The sequence below is a fragment of the Aotus nancymaae genome, unplaced genomic scaffold, assembly GCF_030222135.1.
Source record: "Aotus nancymaae isolate 86718 unplaced genomic scaffold, 86718_ANA_hifiasm-v0.15.2.pri h1tg000040l, whole genome shotgun sequence".
Classification (NCBI taxonomy): Eukaryota; Metazoa; Chordata; class Mammalia; order Primates; family Aotidae; genus Aotus; species Aotus nancymaae.
Genome location: NW_026988454.1, coordinates 17,510,955 through 17,536,040, shown reverse-complemented (window position 1 = coordinate 17,536,040; position 25,086 = coordinate 17,510,955). Strand labels below are relative to the sequence as shown.

General features: G+C 42.6%; 1 protein-coding gene across 1 annotated transcript; it reads left to right on the top strand.

The window, feature by feature from the left end:
* On the top strand, positions 1–24,592 carry IYD (iodotyrosine deiodinase). The gene is made up of 5 exons (XM_012452334.2): positions 1–246; positions 14,676–14,867; positions 17,380–17,539; positions 19,642–19,798; positions 24,165–24,592. Exons 1-5 carry the CDS (start codon positions 69–71, stop codon positions 24,345–24,347), a joined length of 870 nt encoding a protein of 289 aa, XP_012307757.1. The 5' UTR covers positions 1–68; the 3' UTR covers positions 24,348–24,592.
* The last annotated feature ends 494 nt before the right edge of the window (positions 24,593–25,086 follow it).

Sequence of the window (25,086 nt, the reverse complement as noted above, 5' to 3'; positions counted from 1 at the left end):
GTTTCTATCTCTGTGTATTTAAAAACTGGTGTGGGAAGTGTGCACTCCTGTGCATCAGACTCCGAACCATGTTTTTCCTGACTCCCATCTTGGTAGCCATTCTCTGCATTTTGGTTGTGTGGATCTTTAAAAATGCGAATAGAAGCATGGACAAAAAGAAGGGGGAGGCTACAGCCAGGGCCGAGGCTCGTCCCTGGGCGGATGAAGACTTAAAAGACAGCACTGACCTGCACCAAGCAGAAGAAGGTAAAGACACCGGCTATGCTGCTTAGCTTTGCTGTCATGTGTGTTGCTGATGAGTATGAGTCAACGGCAGGGCTTATGGAGAGGAAGAAACACAGACCAGCCTCAGCATCAACTTCTAGTGTGCTAATGAATCAGTGCCTGGCACAGACAGATCATCTCGCTCCAGTGATGAGCTTGTCACCTGCTGGCACCAACCTTTTTTTATTTTGGATGCTCAGTGAAAAAGCTGTTGAGAGGCTGAAATTTTCCCTGGCTCCAATTCTGTTCTGGTTGTTAAAATCTTCCTGCAGGGATTCATCCCAGGCTGGTAGTGGGCAGGGGCAAAGTGACCAGGTTTTGATCAGGAACTTTGAAATCTACCAAGTGTCATCACCTAGGAGGCTGTTACCTTTCCCTTGCCAGGCCCTGGAGGTGAAAGACTGGGGTGGCCTCTGTTCTCAACAAACTGAATGTCCACTTCAGCTGCCAAGATGATGCATGGGAATCAGAGAGAGTAACAAAGAGACAGACCCAGTGGAACTAATTCTAAGGTGTTTAGAACAGGCCTGGGAATTTGACCGTGCAGTCAGGGAAAGGACAAACTGGGCTGGAAGAATGAATAGGGTAGAAACAGCAAGTGCTGGGAGGCCTGTCAGGCAACAAGGGGCAAAAGGAGCAAAAGCAGCGGGAGGCCTGGAGCGGGCATAAGAGAGGAATTGGAGAACCAAGGGCAGGGGGAGGGTAAGAATGGAAGTAGAGAACTGAGGGCACCGTGGGAAGAAGAGGTGATGAAGGAGGCAGGTAGGAAGGGAGAGACTGTGGAGCGGGCTTGAGCCATCTGTGTCTGAGAAGCTTTGTCTGGGATGGGTTCGATTTGGAAGAGGCTCCATGATCCTCAGCTGGGCTAATGATGTCCCCATTCCCAAACAGAGGCCACCTGGACATGTGAGTGTGTGAGTGTATGTGTGAGTGTTCATGAATGTGCATGTGTGTGTGTCCATAAGAGTGTGTATGCACGAGTGTATGTGTGTGTGTGCATGTGAGTGTTCATGAATGTGCATAACTGTATGTGTGTGTGCAAGTGTATGTGAGTGTGCATGTATGAGTGTGCATGTGTGTGAGTATGCATGAGTGTGTGTGTGCATGAGTGTGTGAGTGTGTGTGCAAGTGTGTGTCCTAATCTCAGGACTGGGGCACAGGGTGTCCAGCTGGTCCTCAGAGCTAGGAGCCTGTAGGGCTGAATGCGCCACATAGGAGTCCAGCCTCTCAGCAGGGCTGTCTCTTGCTCTCTGGCATTGAAAGCTCTTCCACTCGAAACGCCAATTCGGCCCAGTGAAGAAGCACTTTCCTTAATCAAGGGGATATCTGTTGTGAAGCTGGGTAACGGTTTGTGCTGGGAAGGATGGCCCGGATGGTGGGGGCAGTGGGAATGCAGTGGAAGGGGTGGATCAGAGTGAAGTTAATGGAAGAGCAGCAGGGTTTGCTAATAGGTTGGATAGTGGGAAAAGGAGGAGAGTGGGAAAGTTGGAGACTGGAATGGTGTCATAAGTGGGTGAGGGAATGAGGATCCTTCTTAAAGAGGAAGATGTTGAGTTCCATTGAGGACATGTTTGATTTGAGACGACAGTGGCACATATGAGCAGAAAGGGGAGAGAGCAGCCTAGGTCAGGGGCCCAGGCCACAGACACTGATTGGAGAGTCAGCAGTGTGGGGAAGAGACTTGGAACCTGGAGAACTAATGAATTCACAAAGTGGGCATTGCTAGAGAGAAGGGTGAGGATAGAACTTAGGGGACACGTGCAGTTAAGAGGAACTGTGGAAGAGAAATGTACTAGAGAAAGGGAGAAGCTGTGGGAAACAGGGCTCTGGGATCATAATAGTAACAAGCCCTTATGTATATTAATAGCACTTATGTATATTAATGAGAGCCACATTTTATGTGCAATCATTTCATCTTCATGTCAGTGCAACAAGGTAGGCACTATTGGAATTCCCATATTATAGATAAGGAAACTGAGGCCCAGATAGGGTAAGCCCAGGCAGGTGATTGCAGAAATGGGACCCAAGAAGTCTGGCTTCAGGGTCCAGACATGTAGTTGTTTGCTGGCTGCCACTCCCCTGGGAGAATGACCTAGAATGGAGGAGGCAGGAGACAGCCAGCAGGGGCAAACATTCTCTCAGAGCCTAGTAAGAGTGTGCATTGAGGAAAGGCCACTAGATTTGAACACCTAAGAGGTTTGAGGACACAAGAGCTTGGGCAGTCTGTTGAGGGTCAGGTCCTGGGCTGGGCCTGGAGGCTGGGAACATAGAGCAGGACTAAAGGGCCTTTCTCTGGTTCTCTGCGTGATTACTCACTTCTGCAAAACGCATTGCCTCTTCATTCTCTGTTCCTTTCCATCCTTATCCTTCTGTCTCTCTCTTTGTCTCTTTTTCTTTTTCTTTCTTTCTTTCTTTCTTTTTTTTTTTTGAGACAGAGTCTTCCTCTGTCACCCAGGCTGGAGTGCAGTGGAGTGATCTCGGCTCACTGCAACCTCTGCCTCCTGGGTTCAAGCAATTCTTCTGCCTCAGCCTCTCAAATAGCTGGGACTACAGGCACATGCCGCCACACCTGGCTAATTTTTTTTGTATTTTAGTAGAGATGGGGTTTCACCATGTTGCCTAGCTGGTTGCGAATTCCTGAACTCAGGCAATCCGCCCGCCTCAGCTTCCCAAATTGCTGGGAGTGCAGGCGTGAGCCATCGTGCCAGCCTCATTCTTCTCTTCTCTTTATACAGAAGAATGAATGGGACAGCCTTAGTGTCCTCTTTAGCAGCTGGGGCAAAGTCTGTCCTGTGTGTGGCATCCACAGATCTCATGTATGGGGAATCTAATAGCGTCTACCTCGTTGTATTGTTGTGAAGATGAAATGATTTACTCCACGTCTCTTACGTTGCTTACATAAATAGTGCATGCTAAAGTCACACAGGTGACCGGTGAGAACCAATGCTTAAACCCAGGCTTTCAGGCCCCCAAGTCCCTGCTCTCAGTCACAGGGCAGGTAGACATGGTCTACATGGGGATCTTACTCTAGGTCCAGAAAGGATTGAGCAGGGGCTAACTGGAGAAGAGAACAGACTCCTTTACTGAAGACACATGGAGATGGTGTTGCTGACTGCAAATAGATACCAGATTCAAACCGTTTTTAACATTAACAAGACACTAAATGGTAAAATAAGTATTGCAGGCCATCCTAGCATGAGTTAAAGAAAATACGGGTACCAATCCAACCTCCTGCAGCTCTGATTCACAAAGAATTCCTACTCCATGTTCATAGATCAGGGAATTGGCGTGTGTGTGTGTGTGTGTGTGTGGGTGGGTGGGTGGGGGAGTGGTGAGGGAACATTGTGTGACCATGCTTATTAGATGTAAGATACAGTCTTCCTCTGCAAACCAGCCAAACTTGGTGTCCTGTTAATACCTTGTTTGTCTACAGTTACGGTCCAAGAATGAAGAGTTGCTGAAGTTTATCTCAAAGAAAGAAATCTCAGATTGTCCCAATAAAATGAACCAAAAATCCCACCCACAAATCCTCTAGTTAAGCCTAGATTCATAAAAGTCCATAGAAATAGGGAAAGAAGAAAAAGATAGGAAACACATCTCATCGAGATGAATTTGCTTTAATGTTAGTGGAGGATTCCTCTGCACTTAGCTTCACTGGCCATCCGAAAGCTATCATTCTAACTGAAGTCACTAACTGAGTAATAAGTAGCCCATCTTGTCCAGGCCTGAGTTAACATTTTTTATCCAATGTGGGTAACATCTAAGAACAAAATGGTCCTACAAATTTAAGAAACAGATTTTTATGTCCCCATAATATCAAGTAGCTGTCAGAACTGGTTCCAAGCCTAAGCAGTGGATTAATGACAACTCATTTCAGTGTAAGCTTGGCAAGCTAACCAATCCATGTCAGCCTCTTGCTTCTAAAACTCAGCCAACCAGTACCAGCTCCTCTGAGTGTCCGAGTCTCAACCAACTGACACTGATCCTACAAAGACGTGTGTCACTCACACCCCTGAAAGTCCACCAGTTCTTGGACTCCATGCTTCCCAAACAAGTAGCGTACTAGGGCTAGCCTCTGAGGATTAGCAAGAGCCAATTGTTAAATATTTAGGAATTTTTTGTTAAGTCATCAGTGGCTTGAAGTCAGGCCATGGTGGGATTACTTGTATCATGGATACTGGCAAGTGCTATAAATCAGTACTTTCTCCCTGCTATCCCACAAAGAGCTGACTTACCAGCACACCACTGTCAAAAGTTCTGTATTAAGTCAGCAGTCTACTCTGCTCAAAGAGATGAGCCTGGTCAGCATAGTTGTCTTTTACTATGGGAAGCAATGCAATCAGCTTTGTCTTAGACACACCCAGACATTAATACTTTCACATGGCTAATTTAAAAGGTTGATTTGCTAGACTCCTATAAGACCTTAAGGTTTTGGAACAAGAGACAGGCAGGTTTAGAAGAGAAAAAAGTAGGAAAGGAAAAGCACTTGAATGAAGACACTGTTTGTTCTTGAGATAAAGTCTGGGTGGGTTCCTAGTCGGGGGAAGTTAAGGTCGGCACAGGACACTGGGGGGACCAAAAGAGATAAAGGGCCTCAGAAGACAAATCCTGTCAGCTTCACTCCATTGCTTTGGAGAGGAGGATAAAAATACCTTTTTCTCTCCCCAGTCTAGGTTCATGGCTGAGGCCCCTATAACAAAAGACAGACTAACAGAAAAGTGTACATGTTTATTCAGCATAAGTTTCATGTGACACAGAAGCCTTCACAGAGAAATGAAGACCCAAAGGAGCTGTTAAACCTGTGTGTTTTCATGCTAGGTTTGGTGAAAAGTGAACAGTCGTGGAGACATACAAGAGGACAGAGGGGCTATAGTCTAATGTGATCTAATGGCAATAAACAGGGGAAACTTACTCTATTAGTCTGTTTCCACACTGCTGATAAAGACATACCTGATACTCAGTAATTTGTAAAGAAAAAGAGGTCTAATGGACTCACAGTTCCATGTGGCTGGAGAGGCCTCATAATCATGGTGGAAGGTGAAAGGCAAGGCTTACATGGCGACAGGCAAAGAGAGAGTGAGAACCAAGCGAAAGGGGCTTCTCCTTATAAAACCATCAGATCTCCTGAGACTTATTCACTACCACAGGAACAGTATGTGGGAAACCACCCCCATGATTCAATTATATCTCACCAGGTCCCTCTCACAACACATGGGAATTATGGGAGCTACAATTCAAGATGAGAGTTGGATGAGGACACAGCCAAACCATATCACTGAGCAATCTGTTTGTTCAGATTCTTCTCTGTGTCCCTACGTCTTCAGAGATGAGAATGCACCTTTCCTCTCGGTGGGCACTTCTTACATGGACGTCATATGACCTGCCTCAGGGGAGGGTCAGAAAATTCTTCATTGGTTTTATGACCTACTTCAGGAAAGAAGGGGAGGGGAAGGTCAGACAGCCCTTCCTGCTCTGAAGTTGGCATGCTTTTAGGTAATATGTTCTGAACCCCATCAGCTTTAGGATAGCATTGCTCTATTCAAGGTCTCTCTGTCTGGGCACCCTTCAGCCTTCCCAATCCCTACCCACCTCAGTGCTACTAATGAAATAACCCATCTATACAGCAGCCAGGTGTCACCTTAATAGTTCGGTTGATTGATGCATACAGCAAGTCAATACATCAAGACACCAGGTTGCAACAGAGAAAGAGGTTTAATCACAGGGCTATTGAATGAGGAGGCAGGGGAAACCTTAAATCCATCTCCCTGAGGAGTCTGGAGCTAGGATTTTTTAGGGTTTTGGAGTGGACTAAAGTGTGAAGGTCATTGATTGATCAAAGATTGCAGGGTGAAGTCATGGGACAGGGAGATGAAGAAACTGTATTCTAATGCTGATTCTGCTCCATTATGGGAGTCTTCGAACTGGTTGGCATCAGCTATTTCACTGGAATTCATGATCTGAAAAACATTTTAAGTAATTTTTAAACAAAAGCTTTATGACCCTGATGGAGAGATCCTATGTATCTCAAACAAAAGCCTTGTGATTCTAATGTCAGAAATGCTATCTATAGGAACAGTGGGAATGCATATGGTCAGTATTTACTAGTGCTATGAGACTTTCAGGAACAAGGCAGTGGGTTAAAGCAGCCTGATGAATACTTAATTATAACTGTACTTCTGTTCATAATTCTTGTTAGTGCTATGAGGAGGGCCTCACAGGAAGTGGGATGACTGAGAGGCCCAGGTAGGGAGCAGAGCAATGGTGATGCAGTTGGGAAAGAGGCATTCTCGGGCAGGGGCTGAGCCCTGAAGTGGCTCCCATCCTCACCTTTGAAATCTGTGTCACCCTCCTCCTTAGTAACATTGCCCCTCAAGGCTCCCAAAATTGCAAGAAGGGAACAAGGATGATGTGACATAAATTGTCCTTGGTTTCAAAGTTGGAAATAGTGGCCCATTTGCAAAGACTGTGAAGCAGAACTGTAAAAACACTAAAGCAATTCATTTGGAGATGCAACCAGAAAAATACCTCCGTGTTCAATGTGAAAAGATACAAGTCACCCAGAATTACCTGGCTGGCTAAACCTAATTATGGCACAATTAAGGGATTCCTTGGCATTAAAGCAATTGTAGGGAACAAGGGATTGACTGCTGGAAAGCTGATAGGTGTTTATTACCACTCCCCCTTCACACCTACTTCCTTCTAACTAAAAGTATACAGTTTGGGCCAAAACTGTTCCTGTTAGTGAAATATGAAAAGCAGCTTTTCCTCTACCCTCTGAAGGTTTACTGAAGATGAACTGACAAAAGATAGGTTAACAGAGGAAAAGGCATACACAGTTATTTAACATGCATAAGCACTGGGGAATCACAGGAGAATGGTTACTTAAGAACCCAGTGGGGTCCAGATGCTTACATATCCTTCTTCATAGGGGAAGTGGGGATGGTGGGGGTGTGTAGAAGTAAATGATTTTCAGGGGAAATGAATGAGTGCAAAGAACAATGCCTTGGGATGCAGTTCCTCGAGTTCATGAGAGGTAGTGGGAAGGTGAGGGGTGGAACTGTACTGTGAACAAAAGTCTTCTCATTATGCGAGTAAAGTCCTCGTAGGTTATCTCTATCTGGTTAGATTCCTAGGCAGGGGGTCTTAGGACAATTACATTTCTTCATCTTCTTCTTTTCTTTTCTTAATAGATAGGTTATCGCTTTGTTGCTCAGGTTGGAGTGCAATGGTATCATAGCTCATTGAAGCCTCTAGCTCCTGGACTCAATCTATCCTCCCACTTCACCCTCTTGAGTATCTGGAACTACAGGCACACACCACCATGCCTAATTTTTAGACTCATTGTAAAGACAGGGTCTCTCTATATTGCCCAGGCTGGTCTTGAATTCCTGGGCTTAAGCAATCCTCCTACCTCAGCCTCTCAAAGTGCTGGGATAACAGGCAGAGCCACTGTGCCCATCCCAATTACATTTCTTTTGGAAAGAAATGTCCTTAGTCGGAAAGGAAAGCTCCAGAAAGAGTCCCTCTCAGTGCTTCAGGAAGAAGGATCAGAGAGACCAGAGACCAGGCAGGTCAGAGGGAGACCTGGAGGTGCTTCTTTAGTTCACCAGGTCAAGTGCCTGGCGATATTTTAGGGGATTGTTTGCAGAGCCCCAGTGCAATGATACAAAGCAAGGTACTGTTGGTATCAGTAGCACACGCCAAGTATGGCAGCTCAAGATTTACATTTAAAAAGCGGTCTGGACGTAGTGGCTTATGCCTGTAATCTCAGCACTTTGGAAGGCCGAGGCAGGCAGATCATCTGAGGTCAGAAGTTCGAGACCAGCCTGGACAACATGGTGAAACCCCATCTCTACTGAAAATACAAAAATTAGCTGGGCATGGTGGCAGGTGCCTGTAATCCCAGCTATTCGGAAGGCTGAGGCAGGAGAATCGCTGGAACCTGGGAGGCGGAGGCTGCAGTGAGCTGAGATCGTGCCATCTCACTCCAGCCTGAGGGATAAGAGTGAGACTCTGTCTCAAAAAAAAACAAAAAAAAAGCAGACCATAATAGTACACACTTCTTTGGACTATATAGACTTTAGAGCTTGAGTAATCACTAGTGCCTTGGCTGATCTAGGATGAAGGCAGGAAAACAAAGGGGTTAACACAGCCTGCTGTCTTGCCTCTGGGTGAGGGCCACATTCCTCGGGAACAGTCAGGAGTTCAAGGGAAGGAGACAAGTGGAAGCTCACTGTGCTCCCAGCCTGGCCCTGCTGGTCTCATTCCCCAGGCATAGGTGTAGACCTTCTGCCCTGTGAAAGGCTCCAGGAATGGCAGCCTGACTGACTGTGCACTGCTCCAAGAGTGCACTCAGGACAATCCCATCAAGAGGTAATGAGGAACATTTGTTTACCTGGTCAGGGTAGTGGCTGGCACTGATAATGAGGCAACAGCTTGCTTCCTTCTGCTAATTAGGAGAGTCTACCTTGGACCTTAGAAGCTGCAGAAACTGCCAAGTCATGCACTTAGACTGCTTTTAGATTTTACAAATGCTAAATGGGTCTTAAGTGTTAGTAACTTACCTTTCAAACAGTTAAGGAAGCATTTAATGCATTTGCTTATATACCACTTATTAACTACAGAGGCGTCAGACTTCATCTTAGTGTTCAAAGTATCACTGGTGTTGAAAGTCTTTATTGACATCTTGATAAGGTTCGGGGTTGTCACTGTGACACTGATGACATTGGCATTTTGTTCAGGACTGATTGTTAGAAAGCTGATAGATGTTTATTACCACTCCCCTGTCACACCTACTTTCCTCTAACTAGGCCCAAACTGTCCCTGCTAGAGAAATATAAAAAGAAGTTTCTTCACTAAGAGCCATGAGCCAACAGTAGTGCCTGCTAACATCGTTTTTTGGGGGCCTCAGAAGGTGAATTCTGTACCTGAATTCTACCTGGAGAATGGCCGAGTCCCTTAGGGCGGGTCTTTGACCTTCTTCCACTCTTCCTTTCATTCCTCCTGCTCATGCTCATCTCTACGTGAGGGCTCCAAATGGGACTTCACCTTCAAGGCTCAAACATTTTCTTTTGTACATGACATCTGCACTTGAATGGCTCACAGCATCTGGAATCAGGCAGACTGCTGACTCTTGTTCCTCCTTCCTGCCCACCCCCAATAGTTCACCTCTTAGTCCTCCTAGTTCAGTGGATGATTCCATCATCTAACCAGGCACTAAAGCCAGAAACCTGGCAACGAGTCTTGGTTCCTCCCTCTCTCTCCCAGCTACTCTCAACCACCCACGTTAGCCAGTCTTTCAATTTCTATTTCCAAGGTGTTTCGAGAATCTGCAGACTCCTGTCATTCTTCCTGCCTCTCCAAGGGTTCAAGCCAGCATTGTCCCAGACCCAGGCTACGTCAACAGCGTCTGTGTGTTTCTGCCTTTTTCCCATTTCTCCTCAATACATTTGAATCCCCAGCCCCTTTCTTACTGCTCAAGTTTCACCTTACGTGCCATCCCCTTGGGAAACCACTCTGTGTCTTCGTTCTTTGTACCACCCCTTCTTATTCGCTGTCGCTTCATAGAGAATTAATTGTCTTCATAGGAGTGATTACAGTTTGTAATTCTATCCATATGTACATTTGCTGCTTTGTTTAAATATATAAGGAGTAAGATTATTGTCCCAAAGAGGAAAACAATTACCTTCAATCCCTTCCCTAAAATTGTATTAATCAGAAAAGATTAGAATTCATATCTCAGAGAAAGAGAGTGAAAATTAAACATCACACCTAGAGCCCAGAAAAACTTTGTCATAAACCTTTGTTTTTTGTTTGTTCTCAGGTCCCATTCAATTCTCAAAGGGAATGATTCACTAACCATCATCTGATCATCAGGTCCATTCATTCCCCCAAAATTCATTACCCTTACACCTCCCATGTCCTCTTCCTCTATAAAGAAGGTTATATAAGCAATCAGACCCCGCTGGGTTATTGAGTGATCATTCTCTTGCTATTGCCTCATGCTATGCATGTGAAAATAATTTTGTATGGCTTTTTCTCCTATTAATCTGGCTTTTGTCAGTTCATTTTCAGTGAACATTCAGAGAGTAAAGAGGGAAGCTTTTCCTCTTCACCCCATAGTATAAAAGTAAAACAAGAACATATCTATCTTGTTCACTAATATGTGTCAAAGGCTCAATAAAAACCTTGTTGAATGAATTGCATATTTCCAGCTTCCAGGAAGGTTTTGAGAGCTTTACTAAATGTAATTTGCATTATACATAGTATTTTGTGTTTTGCAAATGTACAACTATAACCTGAAAACCTGTATTTTCCCAACTAATCGTACCCACCAGAGATTTTTATTCCAGTGTACCACCCTTCTCTCCCCAAAACACCACCACTACCACTACCGCCACAACAACCACTGCAAAATTATTGCTGTTGGCATTTCCGGAGCAGATGTCTAAGAAAAGAAAGTTGTTCAGTTCCACTAATATAAAACAGATCAACTTAGGGCTTGCATTGCTTTTTCATGCTTTGTTCTTTAGCTAATGTGTAATACTTACATAACCCAGGGGTCAGCTGAGCTCATCCTATTTAGAAAAAATAAATAAACTAAAAATAAGATTTAAAGAAGGCTGAATCCTCAGTCCTACATGCTTTGAGGAGGCCGATTCCCTCTCAAGCATTTGAAAATCCCCCAGAACCTGCGCCCGTGGAGCCACCTCTGGCTCTGAGGTTCATGCCCCATGGACTCCTGATTTCCTCTATGTGTTTTCTTCCTTCACCTCACAACAATTTATCTGTGGAAATCAACCTTTGTTGTTGTTTGTTTCTTTGGTACCTCACTTCCAACTCCTCTCACAGCATGTCAGCATTTGGGCAGCCCCTTCTTCCTTCTAAAGGTCTTTAAGTCACAGTTGTAGGTCTGCCTTTGGGCTCCTCTCCCCGAACTCTGTTCCCCTCACGTGATCATGCTCAGCTCCTCTCCCCCAAAGACCCACGCCTATCCTCTGAAAAACAGTGGTCCGTGGAATCCAGGGACATGGCAGCACAGGAAAATCATCGGAGGTTTAAAATTCTACACTGTCTCCTTCCCTCATCAGCTGGTGTGGGGAAGCGAGCAACGGGGAGGTTTGTTTTCCACAAATGATGCTACTTTGCTCAGAAGGCAAAAGCACCTGTGGCCAGTTTTGTTTACACTTTCAAGTTCTTATTGTTTAAAGCTCTAAATCTTTCTTGAAAGCATTGATATTTTAAATATGAAACAGGAATTTAAAAATAATGATTTTGCTATTGTACTTTGAAAAATGGTAACATGGCAAGAAATTCATCTCCAAGGATCTAAGTTTCCACTGTATCTAGACTTCACCTACTTTACTGAACTTGAAATTTTTCACTGCATTGAGAAAAAGTCAAGTATCTTTTCTCTTTTCTCAGAAGTTTTATTTAAGAGTTCTGGACAGTTGACCTATTCTTTATTCCTCTGGTAATTAATCTCTATGGCCTTCTTCTCACTGAAAAAACTCTTAATTGTGGCATGTAGTTACTGAAATAGTGTATAAAACACAGATGAATGGCTTAGCAAATAATTATTAACCAAAACATTATATAACTATTCCTTAAGTTAAGAAACAAACATATCCAGCATTTCATAAACACCCTACATCCTTCCCCAGTCACAACCTCTTCTCTCCCCAACAGAAGAAACTACTATTTTGAATTTTATGGAAATTATTTATTTGCTTTTCTTCTTAGCTGCATCACTCTTACACAGCTAAACATTCCTAAACATTAAAATTGTACTGTTTATGTTCTTTTGACTCGCTGTTTTATATTTGTAAGAGTCAAATATAATGCTAAGCAGGTTAGGCCTGTAACTGAGGCTCATTCATTTTCACTATTGTACAGTATTCTATTATATGACTATATCACAATTTATTCTACTGTTGATGAACCTTTGGTCTATTTCTAGTTTAGGACTATAAACTATTTCTGTAAACATTTTAATACTAGTCTTGTACGTATGTGCATGGATTTTTCTGGTGCATACATGGAAGTGCAGAGTCATGGTATGAAGGGCCTGGTGATGTATCACACAGATCCCCCTTTAAGGAAGGGCTTGCTGCCTCTACTGCTGGGAGTACTGTCGGCCTCTTCCAGGGATGGCCTCTGCTGTAGACGGCTATCTCTCCTGAGATCCCGCCTCTCCCAGGATGGCCCACGTTTAATGACTGACTGCAGTAGTCGTATAAAGGCCCAGCCATTATGGCCTCGCTTGAGACAATTCTGACAGGCAATTTTAGATTCAAAATAGCCCTTGCTGTGATTGAGGCTGTCTCTCAGCTTGCATTGCAGCTTGGCTTCTTCTGCCCAATCTTGCTTCTTTCCTCTCCCTTCCACAGGTTTTGATTCTGAAGATACTTCCTATAAACATTCCACACGCTAGACTCAGTCAGAGTCAGCTTCTTGAAGAACCCAAGTAGAGACATATAGGGTCCACCTCTATCCACAATACTGAGTTTTAAAATCTTATTTGTATTGTTCAACAACTTTGGAAAAATTTCAGCCATTGTCTTTTCAAATATTGCCCCTGCCCCATTCCCTCCCTCTCTTCTCCTTTCAGGACTCCAATTACATGGTTCGACCTTCTCACTGTCTTTTACTTTCTCACCTATGTTCTCTATCTTTCTCTTTCCATGCTACATTTTGGATAGGTGAGAAGAAACTATCTTCCTATTGATTTATTTCCTCTTCAGCTGTGCCTACTTTGATGTTAGTCTTATTAATTGAATGTTTCCTTTGTTTTCATTTTTGTTTCTAGAGGGTCTCTTTAGTTCTTTTCTCAAATTTTCTATCACTTTTTTCTGCCAAAGTCTTCCTCGGACATAGTGAGCAGAGTTGTTTCATGACCTACGGCTAATAACCCCAGTGTCATGCATCATTGATGATCTGTTTCTGATGCCCATAGTTTCTTAATGGCTCTTACCCATGACTTCATGTTTTCTTAAATACATTGTTATCTTTCACTGTTTGCTGGTCATTCTTTTGGAAAATTAGTTATAAAAACTTTGTGAGGTCTAGGATATTGGTACTTATTCCCAGGGAAAATTCACTTTTGTGCTTACATGGTGTGACAGTAACACTCTGGGATGACTTTAACCTAAGGTCAAAGCCTGTGGTTCCCTGGATCACTCAGATGATATTATCTTAGGCTGCAAGCACATATCAGGTTGGTTTCTTTAAAACTTCCCCTTACTGTGAGAGTGTAGACCTTCAGGGTCTCAGCTTAAAGTGTAGGGGCTGTCAAGTTCCCAGCCCTGGGTAGACCTGGGATTTTGGCTTTTGTCATCATCCTTTATCTCAGATCAACCTCACAGCTGTTTCTTGGTAATTGAAAAATACATAATACTCTGGGCATTTGAATGCTGGTCTACTTCTGTGGTACTAACCTTCAGCTAGATTTTGACTGTCATTTCCTACAGTAATAGATGAGCATTCCAATGCATACAAGGAAATTTTTAAAAATGTATTTTACAAAGGATTTCAGTTTGTTTTTGTTTTTCTAGATTACAGTGTTTATAAAAATTCCCTAATTAACCATTACTAAAAGTGGAAATCCTTTAATAGAGGCCACAACCACAATTGCAACGACTCTAACCACAGCTGCATCAGCTAATCAGTGAGATCAAAATGGATTTATGGCTGGGTGAAGTGGTTCATGCCCGTAATGCCAGCACTTTGAGAGGCAGAGGAGGGAGGATTGCTTGAGCCCAAGAGTTTGAGGCCCAAGAAACATAATGAGACCATGTCTCTAAAAAAAAAAACTAATTTAAAAAAATTAAATAAAATAAATGAATAAATAAAACTTCTGAATAATTTCAGAAGTTTTGAACTATTGTCACATCTGCTTCCAAGAAATTTGTAATCATCTAAGTGTGGAAAGTAGAAATCACTGTGTTTCTGGCAGTCACTCAACCCTTGGGTAAGACTTTATAGATAAACATATCACTCTAAGCTTTATTCACTATGTGAATGCTGGGATTACAGACCTGAGCCACCATGCCCTGACTTCTCTTTGTTTTTTTTTTGTTGTTTGTTTGTTTGTTTGTTTTGTTTTTAAAGAGACTGTGTCTCTCTCTCCGTTGCCCAGGCTGGAGTGCAGTGGTGTGATCATAGCTCACTGCAGCCTTGAACCCCTAGGCTCTAGTAATCCTTCCACCTCAGTCTCCAGAGCAGCTAGAAATACACAGGTGAGCCATTGCACTTAGCTGCAGTTTTAAGGATAGTCAAGATCAGGGATAAGGAGTCTGTAAATCTATTCTTTTTTATAACCTTACACATTTGAGAACTTTATCTTCTCCCCAGTGGTCACCTTATGATCAAGAGATCATTTAGTTTGTCACCTTTCTTGTTCTTATTTGCAGATGTTGATGAATGGCACGAATCAGAAGAAAATGTTGAACACATCCCGTTCTCTCACACCCGCTATTCTGAGAAGGAAATGGCTAAGAGATCTCAGGAATTTTATGAACTTCTCAATAACAGACGGTCAGTCAGGTTCATAAGTAATGAGCAAGTCCCAGTGGAAGTCATTGATAATGTCATCAGAACGGCAGGTTTGTAATTGCAGGTGGGCTCTTTGGAAATGTTAGCCACCTTACTGGTGTGACTCCAACACTGGAAAAACGTCAAAGTTCAAACGCAGTGAATAAAGCCTAGAGTGATATGTTTATCTATAAAGTCTTGCCCAAGGGTTGAGTGACTGCCAGAAACACAGTGATTTCTACTTTCCACATTTTGACGATTACAAATTTCTTGGAAGCAGATGTGACAATAGTTCAAAACTTCTGAAATTATTCAGTTTATGAACTTTTAATTAAAAACCGAGATTTTCTGATCATATCATTATATTAATGTATCGATGGAGATACATCTTCTTTCTTTCCTCTCCCCTTAAAACACAACAGACACACACGCATTCACATACTCACAGTTATATTTGGTTTTTTATTGGAAGCAAATTTCTTATATTACACACTATGATGCTGTAGTACAGTATTCTCATAAACTAACAAAATTTACTTATGTGAATTTGCAAAGTAAACCAAAGGAAGAAAAAACCCATTTTTAATGTAAATTAATTTTTCCAGTGAGGAAAAAAAATGTGAGCTACAGAAAATGGGGAGGAGAGATAAGAGAAAGTTTCCTACTTGAGAATCTCCTGCGATTGGAGTCTTATTCTTACATAAACCACATTTAAGTTTATTTGCAAAAATTATCACATGCCCATTGTGAATCCATAGTCCAACATGAAAGGAAGCAAGAATAAAATATTTCACTTTAGTTATAAATACAAATGCATTAGATTGTTGAGTCCTTAGTCTAACTAATAGCAGTTACTAAATTTCCCCTTTATCTGTATGTGTATTTCTATATATGTGTGTACACTTATGCTGTTAAGGTAAATTTGGCACAACTAAAAGCATTAGGGAAAAATTTATTTCTTATGTCAAGAGATACAAATATTTAGTAAACTAATAAAATGGATACAAAGTTAACTGGAATCACTCTGTACAGTAACTTGGGCCTCATGTTTAGCTTTTGACTTGCTTCCCAAGCCAGTTGTGACTTCTAGTGCTGGGAGAGGTGTGTGGCAAGCAAGAACCCCAACAAGAGTCTTCAGCCCTTCCTCCCTCCATGAGTGGAGCTTATTTCATTAAACTACCCATGGGAAGGAAGGAACAGTTGCTTCTGAAATATCCCACCCGTGAGTCACTGTGGTCTGTTCTTGGGAACAGTGGGCCGTCTCTAGGGCTGAGGGGTAACACCCAGACTGGAAGCTGGCCCCTACTCTCACTGGAATCCCACCGGGAATTGAGGTTCCTTAGACAAAGGTGAAGCTTTGCCCTGGGACTCTGGAACTGATACTCGGTCATAAGTATTGAGTACCCATGGCTAAGAATATACATGGCTGTGAGTATTAAGTACCCATGGCTAAGGATTCCCCAACTGTTGTGTGTCCCCAAGGACAGGACAAACCTCATAGTGCCACACTCATAGCTTTGATATAGGGACCAAACTATGCATAGCGAAGTTGCCTTTTGAGTAGTGTTTTAAAAACCGTCTTACCATATACATTTTGCCTTCTTCAGTAAACTTCACAACTTTATTCTTTTTCAAGAATATCAAAACAAATGACAGTCTGAAGAATTCTAGCTGTCAAAATTTTGAGAACTTTGAAATTTTGAAAACCCTCTGAGTTTCTTTCCTTAGCATTTGTGGTGCAGTTACTTGGGTACATTTTCTCCCACATATTTAGAGAAGCAGTGGTGAGTTCCCACAGTGCTGGAACTAGTGGGCTTGCTCACTGCTCAGTTGGCTTGATGCTGAACAAAATGGACTTGGCAGTAGCATGACAGGGTCCACTGCCAGGCATTTGTTTTCCAGATTTTCTAACTTCATTTTGAGCAAGTATACATTACTTTTATTTTTTATTTTTGAGACAGAGTTTCACTCTTGTCGCCCAGGCGGGAGTGCAATGGCTTGATCTCAGCTCACTGCAACCTCTACTTCCCAGTTCCAAGCAATTCTCCTGTCTCAGCATCCTGAGTAGCTGAGATTACAGGTGCCCACAACCACACCCAGGTAATTTTTGTATTTTTTGTAGAGGCACTGTTTCACCATGTTGACCAGGCTGATCTTGAACTCCAGACCTCAGATGATCCACCCACCTTGGCCTCACAAAGTGCTGGGATTATAGGCATCAGCCACTGTGCCTGGCCAAGTATGAATTATTATGTTTATCCTTAAAAACATTTTTTTTTTAAGAGGCAGGATGACACTCTGTTGCCAGGCTAGAGTGCAATGGTGCAATCTTGGCTCACTGCCTCCCAAGCTCAAGTGATCCTCTCACCTCTGCCTCCCAAGTAGCTGGGACTACAGGCACACACAACCACACCCTGCTAGTTAAAAAAAAGAAATTCTGCAAAAATTTTTTTGATCCTCTAGCCCCAGCCTCCCAAAGTGCTTGGACTACAGGGATGAGGCACCACACCCAGCCTTTCCTTAATTTGCAGCCTCACACTTCCCTGCAGTTTTAATTTCTGATTTTAATGGAATGGGTAACAGGAACAGCCCCGAGTGGGGCCCACACAGAGCCCTGGACCTTCGTGGTTGTGAAGGACCCAGACATGAAGCACAAGATTCGAAAGATCATCGAGGAGGAAGAGGAGATCAACTACATGAAAAGAATGGGGCATCGCTGGGTCTCAGACCTCAAGAAACTGAGGTACAAACGGTGGTGGAATTGGGGATGTTCGCCATGGTGGTTAAAATAAAATAACCAGCACTGCCATGTCCTGGTTTTATTGTAAATGTTAACAAGCTTGATTCTGCCTCTGGGAGGAATTATGGAAGATAGGGCTCACTTCTGTATCGCCATGTGAGTGTTTGGTAAATGGGCTGTGACTCAATTATTTACTTAGTAAATAATTGAAGAATTACTTTACTTTTTACCCATCTGGAACATAAAATGGTGAAATTTTTCTCAAGACCTTGCATGAAGCAAATTACATTTTGCTAAAGTGATTAGGTCTTCCAAATGATTTTACTAAAGCAGGTTTTAGTTTTAGGACAAGTTTACCACAAGTGTGATTATTTGTGAGGCCTTAGTAAATTTTTGGCTTCCTCAACTCCAGGAAAGAAGTGGAGGGGAATTCACTGCAGTGCCTCAGCAAAGGCAGCCCCCGGGGTCTACTCTGGGCACCCACAGGCAGCGTGCTCTATGGAGGGAATGGAAAGTGTTGGTTCATCAAGTGAGTCAGGAAAGTGGATTACAAGAGGCTTCTCTGTGTTGATATTTCCATGTCTTAAAATTCTAATGCTTGGCTTTATTAAAAGCCACTTCGTTTATTTTAACTATTTTCACCCTTGTAATAACCATAAGGGGTGGGTACACAATAGTACATTTTACAGAGGAGAAAACAGCTCCATGGGAGGCTAAGTAGCTTGCCCAGTGGCCAAAATAGACCAGCTCCAGAATGGATCTCCTAAATCGTTACCATTTTCCCTCTTTGTAGGGAGAAAACAAACAATAACAGTCAAAAGTGACTAAGCTGGTTGAAGTATGGTTAAGCAGCTTTGAAAGTGCAACATACAGATGTTCATAGCATAAGAGGAACCATGGAGAAATACACAAGTGAGCTTCGTGTGCTTTGGAACAGTGAAACATAACTAGGCTACAAATGAAATGAATGGTGATTGTCTCTTGCTAATGAATGACATAGATATCCTAAGGTAAAATCCCAATATATGGTATAATAGGACTCTCTGTCCTTTGACTATCTGTGCTAGAATAAAACTTCTGCCAAAATGTGTAGGCCAGGGTAATGAAATCAAGAAAGAGATATTCTGAGCTGGAAAACAAAAATTCAGCTCTGTATTTATACCTCACATAAGTGATCTCCCTGTCTCACAGAAGTTCCTTTCCTTTTTTCCATAACTGGGCCAATAGCATTGCCATCTCCCCACCTGTGGTTTTGGCTGAACTTCACTGATATCCTTGTCTTCTCCCTTGCAGAGTTTTGGCTCATTGCATGCTGGGTAATAGGACCTGTCCTTGTATCTTTCATCATTTCCTATGTCTTGCTATGCCAGGCACTTATTAATACATGTTTATGAAACTGAGTGATCCTGGTCAGAAAAAGAGGAATGAGACAAAACCAAAAATTCTGCAGCTTTTCAATTTAAATGTAAAAGATGAGTGTTGGAAACAGATGCTCGGTGCCACAAAGAAAAATTAGCACTGAAACAAAGTCTCTTTCAACAAGTTAATTTTTACTTTCTGCAGGAAAGGTACCCTTGCTGGCCATCTTGTCACAAGAGTACAATGAACAAAGGAAAAGCAGACATATTTATCCTTTATGCATGTGGGGTTGTCTTTACTGCTGTGTCTGATCTCCACTGGTTGGAGCCAGATTTCACAATCTAAACTAAAACCCAATTGGCTAATAACTTAAAACTTTTCTAAACAGGTAAAAGCAATGGAGAACAAAAAGGAAGTCCAAATAAAGAAGGAGCATAGGCTGCGAGCTGAGACATGCATGTGAGCATGTCCAGCACAGATATCTTGGTTAATGTAGAAGGACATAGAATGTACTACGTGCCTATAAGCATATTTAACAGCTACATAGGATAGGGCTTAACAAAGAGTTATTAACAAAAAGCAAGAAAGATTTACTCTTTAACAAGAAAGAAAACTTTGAAGAAGAACTTTCCTACTTCTCACAATTAGTAAACATGTTTTTATTTTTATCATAAAGAAGCTAAGGTAGTAAAAAGAGAATAAAAAATACGGGCAAATATTCTCAGGAATCTCTTTTCTCTTCCCAGAACCAATTGGATTAAAGAGTACTTGGATACTGCCCCTGTTTTGATTCTCATTTTCAAACAAGTACACGGTTTTGCTGCAAATGGCAAGAAAAAAGTCCACTACTACAATGAGATCAGTGTTTCCATCGCTTGTGGCATCCTGCTAGCTGCCCTGCAGGTATGTTGAGACATCAAGGGTTGAAGGGTGACCTTATTAGAACATTTCAGCTGAGTTTTCAATTCAGAGACATTTGGAAATTGTTTTTTTTATCTAAAGTAGAATTCCTAAGTAAGGTAACTCTGATGTGAAAACTGACTCTGGAAACCTGGATTGGTGAGTATCATGGTTCAACAAGCTAGGAATTCACTTAGAACATCATTTCAAGGTTAGAAAAAATGGTGTTGTGTTTGCTGTCATCTGTAACAACATGAAGTTTCAAGGGTTTTGGCAGGCATGCATGAAGAATTTTGGAGCCTAAAAATCACAAAGACGAACTCCCTGGATACGTTTACTGTTGCTAGCTGAGATGCTGGAATGACTAAAAAGCCGTAAGAAGGGCTCTTCATAGAGCCCTTTTCTGAGAAGTTTGTATTGCATGGCATTAGGAAAATGGTCATGTGCTTTTAAAAAATTCCATCTACATGGGAATGAGTGTAATGCTAACATGAAGTGGAGCAGGATTGCTGTAAAGATTTCAACTGTTCATGCATTCAGTCAACAATGCATTCACTCAAAAATGCAGATATTTTCTGAGCTCCTTTTTATTTTCTTTTTATTTTATTTTATTTTGAGACAGTCTCACTCTGTCACTCAGGCTGGAGTGCAGTGGTGCCATCACAGCTCACTGTAGCCTCAATCCCCTGGGCTCAAGTGATCCTCCCACCTCAGCCTCCTGAATGGCTGGGACTGCAGGATTAGTCCTGGAACCAATTGGACTAAAGAGTACTTGGATACCGCCCCTATTTTGAGTCTCATTTTCAAACAAGTACATGGTTTTGCTACAAATGGCAAGAAAAAAGTCCGCTACTACAACGAGATCAGCTGATTTTTGCATTTTTTTGTATAGATGGAGTTTTGCCATATTGCCTAGGCTAGTCTCAACTCCTGAGCTCAATTGATTCACTCTTCTTAGCCTCCTGAAGTACTGGAATTACAGGCATGAGCCACCATGCCCAGCCTCTATGTAGCAGTTCCTGGGAGCCACCAGGGATAGTTGTCTGATTAACTGTATATTCTAGCAGAGACTGGGGGCCAGGTAGGGAATAGGGAGAGATGGTAAATGCATAAAATAAATGTAGAAAACAAGATTATAAGAGCAAGTAATCATACTTTTAAAGGACAATGAATTTCAAAAAGGAAAAAAAAAAGGAAAAAAATGAACTTCTTTGCTGTCTCAAAGAAAAACGTGTGTGTTAGTTACCCAAATGCCCATCGACAATAGACTGGACAAGGAAAATGTGGCACATATACAACATGGAATACTATGCAGTCATGAAAAATGAATGAGTTTGTGTCCTTTGTAGGGCTATGGATGAATCTGGAAACCATAATTCTCAGCAAACTGACACAAGAACAGGAAATCAAACACTGCATGTTCTTACTCATAGGCAAGTGTTGAACAATGAGAACACATAGACATAGGGAGGCGAGCATCACACACTGGGGTCTGTTGGTGGAGGCCAAGGGAGGGACAGCAGGGGAGTGGGGAGATCAGGGAGGGATAACATGGTGGGGGCCAAGGGAGGGACAGCAGGGATAACATAGAGAGAAATGCCAGATGTAGGTGACGGGGGCATGGAGGCAGCAAACCACATTGCCATGTGTGTACCTATGCAACAATCCTGCATGATCTACACATGTACCCCAGAACCTAAAGTACAATAAAAAAATAATAATAAAAACGTGTATGTTGAATAACACCTCCCAAAATGTAGTCATTGTTACACAAAAGAAATGTGTTTTAGGTTATTGGAAAAATTATCCTAAAGGAGTTGGCATTGATTTCCTTCCTGAATCTGTAAGCAGGTAAATAATGGAATCATCATTCAGAGTCAGACCGCAGGGCACTGCCACCTGGTCGAGGGTCCTGGAAGAAGCCAGCAAAGCCTGCAGCAAGCTCAGCTCACAAAGCTGCCTGGGTGCCTCTGCAGCCCGCAGTCTTTTTCACTTTGCCGTTGAGTTTGCTGCCCCCTAGCTTTCCATAAGGCATAATCCTGAGAGTAGGTCATGATGAGTGAGGGAGGAAAGAAAAAGCTCCACGGAGCCCCCATCTTTACTATGATGACTGGGTCCAGTAAGCGCGCCATGCGTGTCTTGGAGAGGCAGCTTCCAGAAGTTCCTGGTCAGGTTTAGAAGTGGTGATCTGATTGGAAAAGCTGGAGAGGGGCAGTGGGGGAAGTGTCTGGAAGCTAACTCATTGCTTTTACTTAGGTGTTTGCTATTTGGAGGCTTGGAAAGAGGTCGATGGGGTACGCCTTGGCCACTGAGGCCTCTATCATTGGGCATCAGTATTTCACGGGGTGAGGATGCGATGTTTCCATAGTTGGTTCAGTAGTCATAGGAACTCGCTGTGGTGGCTGTTGTTTAGAATAAAATATGAAGCCTTTATTAATACGTTAAATACCAAGATCTAGCAGTAGCTCTATAATTTTAAAGTAGTGATGAAAGTAATGATATTTTAAAATATCTATAACAACTGTAAAGTGATATGAAAATAACTGTGGATTTAATTGGTGATGAAGTCATAGATACTGCTAACACTACTGTGTTTTGTTGCCTATATTTATAAAGGAAGAAAATTTTAGTTAGATGTCAGTGAATATAAAGCCTTTTTTTTTTCAAATCCAAATTTATAGACCTGCCGAATTCAATCCCTGGCCCTTTGGAGGTCTGAGGATTCCATTTTAAAAATTTCTGATTTGGCTCACCACTGTAATCCCAGCACTTTGGGAGGCCAAGATGGGTGGATCACCTGAGGTTGGAAGTTTGAAACCAGCCTGACTAACATGGAGAAACCCTGTCTCTACTAAAAATACAAAATTAGCTGGGCGTGGTGGCACATGCCTGTAATCCCAGCTACTTGGGAAGCTGAGAAAGGAGAATCAGTTGAGCCTGGGAGGTGCAGGTTGCAGTGAGCCAAGATCACACCATGCACTCCAGCCTGAGCAACAAGAGCGAAACTCTGTCCCCCCTCAAAAAAATAAATTCCTTACCTATAAGAAGACCAATGTACTCACATCAAGAGAGTGAAAGAGGAAATAATAATAGAAGTCAACACAATATTAATAATATTAATAAGAGAAACTGTTTAATATGGTCTGTGTATTTGCAAATTTCTACTGCTAGAGATATACAAAATTCAGCATGGAGTGAAAACTATGTCTTGAAAGAGGACCAAAATATAAAATGACACCAAATTAAGATGTAAATATTTTCTCAAAAAAGTTTAAGACGTATCCATTCCAAGTTCAAATACTATGTGAAGATACGATCAAGGAGAAGAAATGCCATAATAAAGTAGAGGTAATGACAGAAAGAAGAAATCAGTTAGATTTTTGGATGCATGTATTCTTGAGAACAGTCTCTAGGCATTGTAAAATCCTTATGAATCAAGATATATAATGATGTCATACGAGAGACCCTCAGCAAGAAACTACGTCAAGTCACTCTAGATTTGTGTGTGTGTGTGGCGGGGGGGTTCAAATGCTAATATTAGAGTTATTGGTAACAAATCATAGATTCCAGGCAGATCACTGGAGTTCAGGAAAGAATATTTAGCAGGAAAATTGACCAGGTATGGTGGCTCACACTTTAATCCCAGCCCTTTGGGAGGCTGAGAGGGGCAGATCACTTGAACTCAGGAGTTTAAGACAAACCTGGGCAACACGGCAAAACCCCAACTCTACAAAAAATACAAAAATTAGCTGGGCATGGTGGTGCATGCCTGTAGTCTTAGCTACTTGGGAGGTTGAGGTGGGAAGATAGCTTGAGCCCAGGAAGTGGAGGTTACAGTGAGCTGAGATCATGCCACTGCACTCCAGTCTGGGTGACAGAGCCAGACCTTGTCTCAAAAAGAAAACAAAAAAAGAGAGTATTTAGTAGGAAAATTATGTTGTATTTGGGCTAGGACATTGCGTTGGTGGACTCTCTTATCATTTGGTTCTTGTACCAGGACACAGACCAACCCCTTAGCTAAAAGGAACTCCCTGTTGGTTTTGCTTTTCCTTTACTGTGGTTGGATTCCTACAGTATTTTTCTGTAAAATAATCATTCCTATTTCTTAAGCATCAATGAAAAATAATAGTATTTTTATTCTTCCAGAAGCTTCCCACTGCCTGGAAAAGAAGGGGTGGGGTAGGGAGATTGACAGGGACGGGGAGGTTCATGATACCATTACCTGAGCCGGCAGCCTCTTTGCTACCTAACTTCAGGGAAATGACAGGAAGAGCAGGTATAATCGGGATAAGAAGGTCTCCAGGCTAGAGGCAGAGCCGTCATTCTGCCTGCTGACTTTAAAATGCCTTCTTGCCCTCTCTTGTTTTAGAACGCAGGTCTGGTGACCGTCACTACCACTCCTCTCAACTGTGGCCCTCGACTGAGGGTGCTCCTGGCCCGCCCCGCACATGAAAAGCTGCTGATGCTGCTCCCCGTGGGGTACCCCAGCAAGGAGGCCACAGTGCCTGACCTCAAGCGCAAACCTCTGGACCAGATCATGGTGACGGTGTAGGCAGGGACCCCCAAGGGAGCGGTGGGGAGGCGGTGCCCCTGCTTCTCCCTGCGCCTCTCGCCTGCTCCTCTGGGGTTTCTTAGCTGCCCTTTCCCCAGGTGTCAGGTCTCCCCTTCCCTCCTTTCCACACTCTGTGGCACTTCACGTCCCATAAGTCCTGTTTCTTATCCACTTTGGAAATGCATGAACACTTTATAAAGAACATGGTCTAGTTTTTAAGTTTTAAAAGTTATTCTAGAAAATCACTGTTGGCTTTTTTCTTTTATTTTTAAAAAAGTCACCTAGAGGAGACAGTCAGAAATTTATCATAGTCCCGAAAATTCAGCTACATGATGACTCGAATTTAAATTTAGATTAATCAAATGGTCTCTTGCTCTTGGGTTTCTGTTGGCTTTTAGACAAAGGATATACTTTTGAGATATACTTTTTAAACTGAACTTCAGGGACACCCTGCTAGTTTTGGATAAATAACCACTGAAGTAACTAAAATATGGCCAGGTGCAGTAGCCCATGCCTGTAATCCTTGCACTTTGGGAAGCTAAGGAGGGTGGATTGCCTGAGCTCAGGAGTTTGAGACCAGCCTGGCCAACATGGTGAAGCCCCATTTCTTCTAAAAAAAAAAAAAAAAAAAAAAAAAAAAAAAAAAAAAAAAAAAAAATAGCTGGGCACGGTGGCACGCGCTTGTAATCCCAGCTACTCAGGAGGCTGAGGCAGGAGCATCGCTTGAACCCGGGAGATG